Here is a 10663-nt window from a genome sequence, read left to right on the forward strand (position 1 = left end):
GGTGAAGATTCATCAACAGGGTGCGAAGTAGTGGTAAAAATCGCAAAACGCAAAACTGAAAATTTGTATGTATCTCCCCATGTACTAAAAAACTTCATGCCAGATTTAGTGAAGATCCATTAACAGAGGGCGAAGTAGTGGTAAAAAACGCGAAAATGCAAAAAATGACCATAAAACCTGCAAGATACGAAACTGAGAATTTGTGTGTATCTCCCCATGGACTCAACGAACCTCCATACCAAATTTGGTGAAGGTCCATCCACAAGAGGTGATGTAGTGGTAGAAAACGCAAAAACGCCCAAAAGACTGCAAAACGCAAAACTGCAAGTTTGTATGTACCACACATGGACCTAATGAACCTTCATACCAATTTTTGATGAAGATCCATCCACACCCTACGAAGTAGTTACATGTACATACAATATACAGTATTATTATATTTATATAGATTTGTTTTGTTGAGTGTACTCAAACTAAGGACTAATTTTCTTTTTGTTAATTTATTCATGCGATCATTTTAAAACTAATTAAAAAGAATAACCTTCAAACGTCTTAGATGTTTTTTCAAGCTAAGATGCGTTTTCATATCACGAATCTAACTGTACGTTTTTAAAGCTGATGCCACCTTTTTACGGTAAAAAAAAAGCCACTAAGCTTACATTTAAGCTTATATTATTTATTCACAGGCACAAGCCATTTTTCGAGCTCAGAGGAGCGTAGATATAAAAATAACCTAATGTATATATCCTTATAGAGGACGCTATAATTTATTATTTAATAACAGTTAGGATGAGGGCACGTTTGTTGCATCAGTGTCTTTTTCTATTGTGTATTTAGGTTTCATCCTCTGTGTTGTTCCTTTGACTTTAGTACCTCCAACGTTTTTATTGTAAATTTGTAATTGTAGTCTATGTTTTTTATTCATCCTCCAATTTAGGATCTACTATTACTAAACTTCATTCTCATTTCATATAAATTGTACATACTTACCGCTGTTTCTTAAAAGTTAAAGTTCAATTTATAAAACTAAAAAAGTTAATTTTAACTTAGGCCGTGACATTATTAAACCGATAAATGTATTCGTAATACTAATAGTAATACTAATTCCAGTCTTGCGGAACTAGTTTATTTCAGGGCTCGGCTCAAGGTTAGTAGATTCTATAGAACCCTAACCTTGACTGCTCGAGTTAAGTTAGATTTTTCTGCTGTGTATCAGTATTATTCACGTATGGCGAGCTCTTTGCCTTTAATATTTTTTTTTAAATTAACGTTTTCATTAGAACTTAATATATAAAGTCTAAAAGTTTTAATCTAATATAACTGTTGTAAGTATCATGGCACTGAAGTTGAAGTGAAAATATTTTTATTTAATTGGTTTTCATTTAATTCTTTACAAGCTGTTGTAAAGTTAGGTGCAATTTGTACTGTAAATTGTAATTCAAATGCCAAACCCACCCAGAATCATAGGGTTACATGTACTAAATCATAAAGCTCTAAATGTATTTCAGAACTCAAAATATTCGGATCACAATCACATCAAATAATCCCACTATTCATTGGTAAAAGAGTAGCCCAAGAGTTGGTGGTGGGTGGTGTTGACTAGCTGCCTTCCCTCTAGTCTATTACTGGTAAACTAGGGATGGCTAGTGCAGATAGGCCCTCTTGTAGCTTTGTGCTAAATTAAAAATGAAACCAAATTGAAAAGAGCTCAAAATAAATCATTAAATGCACTTTATTAGATTAACTTACATGTTCAACTTGCATTTTTTATTTAAATAAAATTGATTTTCAATTGGTTCATTCCAAAAACGATTGCATCTCTTTAAGATTTTGGAAAAGATTTACAAAAATTTGCCTAAGTATGATAATCAAAGTAAAGCTAAATTTTTGTATGTAATTTTTACAAATGGTGCAGTAATTGGGGCCAAGATTTGGTAGGAAGGTCAATTACGCTGAAAAATTCCAATTTTGTGTACAGAATAACAGACTTTCTGTAAAAATAATGCCTGGTTACTTCACAGGAAAAAAAAATCTCTACAAACGTATTCTCCTTAACGTTACATCCCAACTTTGTATGACGCCCAGGGGCACATGTACAGAACATGTTTGAACGTAATGATCTTTCACATTTTCCCTGTGTTATTCCATCTTCTTACGAATTCTTTATATAACCTTAAGTGGTTATTGGGTTTCTGCGCATGATGTGAATTATTTTTGCATGTGGATTATGCAAAGTGATGATACTCATCGATTGATGCGTAGGGGATGAATCAAAAATGTTTAGAAACTGCTGTAGAGAGTAAGATGAGCATCTGAAGTTTTACTACATTTATTATACCTTGGAAAATATTGTTTGAAACACCTTGTAGGAGAAATAGAATTTTTGCAGATGTCACTTTAGGATGAGTGGCCATACAAAACGTTTTGAACTTTGTCATGGTCACAGTTCGGGCTGTCCGGCACGGCCCGGTGGTTAGGGCGCTCGACTCGCAATCTGAGGGTCGCGGGTTCGAATCCCCGTCCCACCAAACAAGCTTGCCCTTTCAGTCATGGAGGCATTATAATGTGACGGTCAATCCCACTATTCATTGGTAAAAGAGTAACACAAGAGTTGGTGGTGGTGGGTGGTGATGACTAGCTGCCTTCCCTCTAGTCTTACACTACTAAATTAGGGACGGCTAGCGCAGATAGCCCTCGTGTAGCTTTGCATGAAATTAAAAAAAAAAACAGTTCGGGCTAGTCACTGCTTATACTTGGGGTGTACACATGCTTGTTCCACATTCTTTAGAATAACCTATGTAGAAAGTTAGTTACGACTTAAAGGACTTTTTTGTATTCTTATGTAGGGAGTTTTAAATCCCCTTACTTACACTATGTTACACATTTATAGTTTATGGATTGCAGTACACTTACCTTAAGTTTAATTGTATTTTATTAAACATATTTATTGACATTCCTAAAATTACAAATGCCATAACTTTTACTCTTTATGATGTATCTATTCGCAGAAGAAAAAAGAATTTTGAAGTTTCAGTAGTTTCGGTAAGGTTGTCCTTTACAGCATCCACTCTGCAATGGACACATTGAAAAATTGTCTGTGGACACTTTTTAGCTTTAAATAATATTGTGTATGCATTATGACCTTGTTAGATGTGTCTATAGCTACTCCCTGTTGTCAGGCAATGGCAAATTTTTGTTGATTAAAGGCGACTCGCCATCTCCATTTTTTCAGGTTTGTACGACATCTATATGATAAGATTCGGTGTGTGTGTGTGTCATCTAACTCTTCCTAAACCTCTGGCTGTGCTGACTTCTAAGTGGTACCAATTGAATCGTCTTTGTCCCGAGGTTTGCACATAGGTGAAAATTTTCACCACATTCCATGGGGAACCTGGGGATTTCTCCAAACCCATTTTCTTAAACTGCTGGAGTCACCAAGTTTGAAATGGTGCAAAATGAGTCATCTCAGCCTTGAGGTTTGCACATAGCTAAAACTTTTCACCAGGTTATTTTGCAAGAACACTTTTACAGGGATTCCCTAAGTGGACCCCAAATTTGACATTTATTTACATTAGCGTATGCAAATAAGTAGACTTACTAACTACTGTCTGGAACTTGGTTAAAGAAATTAAACTTGCATTATAGTGTCAATAATTAGTAAATTGAAAAAGTGTAAAACACTAGTGGAAGCATTAAATTTGTATTATATTGGACCATAAACATACGAGTTCACTAGTCTTACATCTAAGTTTGTCTCATAAAATGCTCCCTTTTCCCAAGTTATTTGGAACATGCATGTGGCCCCCTTTTCCTCACGAGTGAACTGCCCAGGACAATCAGATATCCACTTTGACACTTTCTTTGTAGCTGCGAATGTAACAGATACTGAGTATGATAGTTGCATTAGTGACAATAGAATGGTTCCCATACGCTCCAAGTGTGATGCATTCATAGTGACACAACAGTATTTTTTTTATCTTTATGAATAATATAGGTGAATTTTTAAATGGATTTATTCTTCACAGTGGGAACAGTTGGCTGCTAATGATGACCTCTGGTTAGATCTTTACCAGGCTTGTTTATTGTGCACCGCTTTTTTAAGAGAAAAAACAACAACCTTGTTTTGATGTTTTAGCCATGGGAACTATACTTCTTCGAGGATCAAATTCTTGTTCTCAATGGTTCATTGATAGTGCCACGATTTGTGGCAAAAGAATAAAGTCTATGAGCAAGCTGGAAACATGTCATGATAATTTAAGAATAGCTTGCCTTTCCTTTGTGCACAACGGTTCGGAATATGAAAATCCATACAAGGATCGGCAACGCACGGCTCATTCATTCTATAATCAGTCCGCTATTGATGCAGCAGCTGCCAAGGTAAGTCGATGTTATGTTTGTGCATATTTTTATGTACTTGCATGTGTCTATAAGTATAATACTGTTGATAAAAATAAGTAACTCTAGAAATAGTTACTTGTAGGTTATTAATTCATCTATAGCATGTCTTTCAAGCCACTCGTGTCACTGGTTTTTCCTACAATGGTACCGTACATTAAACATTTGTATGAAACTACTTAAATTTATATATATCCCTCTTAACAAAGTAACTTGTTCCCCCCCCCACACACACATAAGGCAGCTTAGCAACTGTATAAAAAGAAATTTGTGTAAGATAACTAAGAACAAACTTGTACTTAATGTATGTACTCTTGATATTGTGAGTAACCATTGTTGTGTTGTTTTTTTTAGGGCAAGTATTTCTTATTATTACTATCGTACTATTTACGTTATGATTAAACCAGTGTTACGCGTCAAACCGTAATGTCCTAACTCAGTGGTCAGCCAAGTAATGATGACTAATGTTGAGTGTCATACCGTACAATGTACAGTGCTTATTGAGGATTTGTTCGTTACAGAGAGATACGTGATGTACCCATGTGCCATCAACATATGCTGAGCTGCAGTGTCTAAAATCTGGGAGATATAAACAAAGATAGTAATGGGAGTAGGGCAGCTATAACTTGACGTTGAACAGGCTATACGTATACTTTACGGGTGGCTATTATTAGTAGTATTAAAACGTTGGCTTTATTACTTTACAATGTCCAATTATACAACATTTTTTTTTGCCAGTGAGTTTACACGTCATTTGTGTAGTGTCCATGAGCTGTGTTTTGTTTTATCTATAATGTTTGAATCAGCCATTCCCAGGTATAAACGTAGTCTGTTGTATTGACCTAATGAAGGTTAATGTTGATGTCATAGTGTCACATGCACTTGGGAGTGGATACAATATTCAGAATCTTAATTGTTAACTGGATCAACTGACAAATGTAAACTTTTAAAACCCATATAAAAATCATATTTTAAACAAGTCTTTAAAACAGGTGTAAGATAACATGAGCTATGGACAACAAGAGACCACTTAGGCTCTACCGTGGGGGGACCTTACACACGCACACACAAACATCCTTTACTTTTCAGAAAATCACCCCCACCCCCCAAAAAAAAGCCTGTAAATGCTGGCCTCCACCACTGCTAATGACAATTCATTGAATAAGTTGATCTCCGTGTTAGAAAAATCAATTTGTAACCAGAGCTGGTTTATCTTTTTTTAAATCTGTTACTCATGCTCTCTCCTATTATCTTTAGAACATAGTAACCTTCAATAAGGTCATTTCTTACTCTTCTTTTGACAAAAGACAGTCTCAGTAAGATATATCTTCAGTCATTGGAATCCGTTTGGTAGCCATTCTCTGAACCATATCCGAGACCAAAACTGTGCACAATGTTACAAGTGAGGCTTAGTTTGATGGATATATTACTACCTCCTTTGAATTATAATCAACATATGTACAAATACACTGAAAACTTTTGTTAGCTTTGTTACCAGCAACAAAACACTAGCTTGAGTGATTGACCTACCAATATATCTAGATCCTTTTCTTATTAATGGTGTTGAATCACTTCCCAACTACTACAATTATGCTACATTACTTTGTATACATTAAGGGTCAGTTGCCAAAATTTGTCCAGCTTACCAATTAATTAAAATCATTCTCCAGTGTCTCAAAAAATCCTCAGTACAGTAAGAAATACCCAAGGGTTTAACGTCATCAGCAAACTTACTTTACTAATTATGCACCCTATCAATATTGTTAATATAAATATGGAAAGCCAAAGGTCAAGCACTAATCCCTGAAATACTACACTAATAACAAGGCTCCAGTTTGACTGGATTTCATTGATAACAAACTTTGCTTTTTCTTATCTATCCAACCTATAATCCAATTAAGTTTTTCATCAACTCTACCATTGTGATTTGAGTAGCTAATGTGTTATGTGACACCTTATCAAAGCATATTTTTGCAGTAAAACTTAAGCTAAAGGTCAATTAATTCCATTGATAACAAACTTTGCTTTTTCTTGTCTATCCAACCTATAGTCCAATGAAGTTTTTCATCAACTTTACCATTGTGATTTGAGTAGCTAATGTGTTATGTGACACCTTATCAAAGCATATTTTTGCAGTAAAACTTAAGCTAAAGGTCACACACACTATATTTTGTTTAGTTTATTTTTCTGTTATTTTTTATAGCCATCAATTCGCTTGACACCAACTGCCATTCTCTACTCTGGGAAAAGTCCTGATGGTAGCCACCTGTTGGTAAGAGACAGTAACAGTATCCATTAGAATGATGTTTTTCTGTATTGAACATTTTAAGTTGTCCAAGAAGTTTTAGTAGGCCCCTCACGAGCCAGTGGGGGACACTTTTGTTGAAAAAAAACAACAAAGTACCCAATTTGGTTTTTCTTAATTTGAATTGAAAGTTTTCTTACATTTTTGTTGGCTAAAAAAGAAGGCATTTATCACACACTTTTAGCATTGGGGCTGCAAAAAGTGATTTGAAGTGGTAAGTGACTGAAATCCATCAGCACATCACGAGCTTAACAGCCAAGTACAAGAAGCATGGAAGTCTCTAAATGACACCCAGAGATATTTAAGAACCATTTCGAACCAACTTCGTAGATATTGTGCAGCAAGCCGACTACAATTATATGCCTGTAGCTGCTTTCAAAGTGTTCCTCTTTACTGACTATTGTGATGCTTCGAGCTTCACTACCGATTCGCAGGTGAAATCGTTCATGTCTCAGTTTATAAGGTGTTAGCAGAAGCATAAAAGGTTGGCAATTGCTCATTTAATGATGCTGAGAATATAGCTTTATTGATATATACTGGATTTCCTCCTAGTGTGTAGGCCTTAGTACTAGCTAGTATGGAGACTTGAGGATGCTGTATTTCATTTAAGAATTTATCAATTAACAAATGAAAACAAGTCTCGAAAAGATATGTCCAAAACCACCATCTTTGGGTGTTTCCGGATTGAACTTACTTTTAATATCCAAGAAACTGCAGTCTGAAGACACCCCTTGGCTCCTGAGGGAAGTGTTAAATCAGTCTGCATGTATTAAGATTATGTTAATAATCCTTTCAAAAAACAAGTATGGCTCTTGTTTTAGTTGATGTAACTTAGAAAAGATATCCTTGCATGTGCATGATTAAAACCATAGATCTTGGTGCTTATGTGTGTTTTCGTGCTTCATTCAAGTTTACTGTTAGTAGAAGCAAGATCTGTTTTTGTGAAAGGTGAAGTGAAAAGAAACTATGCATAATAACATAACTGACTGACAACAAGGGACCATTTGGTCCTATGCAGCTATCCTTGAACACCCACCCTTAGAAAAAAACAAAATTAAACTCACCTTTACTTTTTAGGAAATTGTTGATTCCCGTTGTAAACCCCTGGAAAGTGCTGGACTTCACTATTGCTGATGGCAACTCATTTCATAAGTTAGTCATCATGTTAGAAAAATTAAACTGTCTTAATTGGAGTCTAACTTGTTAAACTTGTATCTTCTCTTCCTGCTATCTTCAGAGTATAATAGAGAAATCGGAGGCTTTTATCCTATAGCTTTCCTGGACTAGAATTAGGTAATCAGTGGCACTTACTAATCGAGGCCTCATTAATTGATTGATTATTACCTTGGTATCTACAAGCAAGAGAAAAAAATGGGGAGCAAATTTGATGACAATATTTCGGTTACTTGGTTAGTTTGAAAAATTGGAAACCTTAATTTCGACTAGTTGGTTCTTTTTGTGACATCTGATATAATTGGAATTTCAATTTAATCATAATTTTGATTCATCGATTAGTTTATGCGACTGCTCATTGCTGCTCGTAGGTAATCAGTTATATTTATAAACCAATTAAATCTTGCAGATTTACCCTGGATAATCATCAAAACTTCAGTAAGATCACTTTTAACTCTCCTTTCCTCAAAAGAAGATAAGTAAGATCTTAGTGGATGGTGTGCTTGTATCTATTACAGTGTTTAGAATTGTTTACTAACCTCTGAAAAATAGTGATTACCTCGCACCACTCAAGAAGATTTTTTGTATGCCATAAGCCTTGAACGAAACTTTAACTCCTGTGTCGTGCCAGCATAGGATGTAATCTTTAGATTACAGCCTTCCATCAATAGGAAGGAAATATATCCTCCATGTGCAGTAATTCCCATGAACACCAGCACTAGAACAAAAGGCATATTCTTATCCTTAGCATCACTTTGTTGAGACGCATCTTTTCTTAAGAATTAATGGAATTTTTGTACTTGTTATTTTAAACATTCATTACCATTAATGCTGTTGTTTTTCTTTCTTTAATCTTCTTGATTATGCGAAATAAACCAAATTTTCAACACTTTAGTTAAAATTTTGATTCAAAGTACCTATAATTTGGTTTTTACTTTTAATCAAATTTGTAATTTTGGGACACATGTTCCACTGTCTGGGATAAGGTTTCTTTGATAGTATTATTTCACTGTTGCCTTAGCTCATAGTAAGGATTTCGATAAGTGTTTTCCAGTGTTGTCATTACGTCAGTGACCTAACTCTTATGTACTATTTCACTGTTGCCTTAGCTCATAGTAAGGATTTCAATAAGTGTTTTTCAGTGTTGTCATTACGTCAGTGACCTAACTCTTATGTACTATTTACTTAAATGTCAACTTTTGTGTGTATATATATATATATATATATATAAATACATATAGGAAAAAAAAATCAGACATTTTTTGGATCATGTGGACTATGGATTCACTTTTCCACATTTCTAACACCTCTTGAGATTTTGATGGTGACTGGAAGTACTTGATTTTCAGTGATGTTGCTGTCGTTGTGCACTAGCTGGTTAGTTCCATTATAATCTTGAATCCAGAATTCCCAACCTCCTGCATATTTATTTCAGCTGAGTCTGCCCCCATTCTTAGACAAACTTTACCAATTCCTTCTTTTGCTTCTATTTCCCTCTTTCTTACAAGGATAAAGTATTCCACCTTTGTACTTTGCTGCTTGGATTACAAAGGTGTTTATTATATTTTCTCATTCTACAGTTGTTTCTTGTTGCATGTCAGACTACTTTGTTGCACTTCAGTCATTTGAATTTTTTTCTTTCAGGTTAGTACTTTACTCTTTCTTTCTTTTTTTTCCCTCCCCATCTATTTGTTGTCATCTGTTATATATCCAACTTCTTCGCTATTTGTCTACACTTCACATTATTTTTAAAGCTTACATCACGATCCTGTCAGCTTTAACGGAGAAATTTGTAATTACCTGTTTTCCATGTTAGCCTAATTTTTCTTCATCCATTGTATCCCCATTAATTTAAATATCTTTGTTAATGGAATGTGTTTCATCAGGATGCTTTGCTTTCTGACATTTGCCTCCCCGACCCTTCTCTCAGGGACCTCTATGTTGCACCCTTTTCTTCTTAATGATTTTCTTAATTTGAGGGGGGGGGGTATTTCTTATATTTTGGAATATTTAGGTGATGCAGCTTGTTCGTAGTCATCAATGCTCACTTTATTGACTGGGGGGGGAATCAGATTTCCCATCTTCTACAGCCTTACAGGGCCCACTCCCTCTTTTGTTTCTAGTCCACTTATTTCTATCTGATGCCCTCTGTTTTTGGCTGATCCTTGCCAGGTATACAAATAATCACAACCTTCTCTTATATTACACCCCTCCTCCTTTTTAACTCTTGTTCTAGTGGCTCCAGTGAGACCCTGGGCATCCCTCTTTTCCCAACTTGCCCAGTATTAAAACTGTTTGGAGCCCACCATTGATCTAGTGGTAACTATGAGGGCTTAGTATGGTTAGATATTTTGGTTTCCTTATCCATGGTGAGTGCAGAACAGATGACATATTGTGTAGCTTTGCACTTGACAGAAACCAGTTCTACAAAATGTCTATTTAGGTGGAGTGCAATTCTGGATACCTGTTCCATTTCAGGAGACTGGTCTCCAGAGGAATGGTCTCTTTATCAATGTCCTCAAGATGTTGGCCATTCAATGAATTTGCCATTGCCTTCTGGTTTGTCTATCTGATCTTATTTTTTCCATTTGGACACCTTCTCTGTCATTTCTTCCATCAACTGAAAAGGAGGTGCTCACTCTTGAAACCTGTTTTCCTTGAGCTGGAGTCTCTTGAGTCTACGACCATTATGTAGATCAACTATCTTGTCTAGACCAGTTTCTCCCCATAGGTGAGGGGGTGGGGTGGGGGTGAGTAAATGTTTCTGAAATTAAGATTTTTTTGCCTCTG

At 35.5% G+C, this 10663-nt stretch overlaps 1 protein-coding gene across 1 annotated transcript in view; it reads left to right on the plus strand.

Annotated features, from left to right (window-relative positions):
* The first annotated feature begins 716 nt into the window (after positions 1 to 716).
* The window catches only part of LOC106471357 (3-methyl-2-oxobutanoate dehydrogenase [lipoamide] kinase, mitochondrial-like), a 27113-nt gene continuing 17166 nt past the window's right edge, over positions 717 to 10663 (plus strand). The window contains exons 1-3 of the mRNA XM_022399968.1: positions 717 to 1147; positions 4026 to 4377; positions 6599 to 6667. Of these exons, the coding sequence (XP_022255676.1) occupies positions 4138 to 4377; positions 6599 to 6667 (309 nt within the window). The 5' untranslated portion in view covers positions 717 to 1147; positions 4026 to 4137. The remainder of the gene's footprint in view (positions 1148 to 4025; positions 4378 to 6598; positions 6668 to 10663) is intronic.

Source organism: Limulus polyphemus, unplaced genomic scaffold (assembly GCF_000517525.1).
Source record: "Limulus polyphemus unplaced genomic scaffold, Limulus_polyphemus-2.1.2 Scaffold4565, whole genome shotgun sequence".
NCBI classification, from domain to species: domain Eukaryota; kingdom Metazoa; phylum Arthropoda; class Merostomata; order Xiphosura; family Limulidae; genus Limulus; species Limulus polyphemus.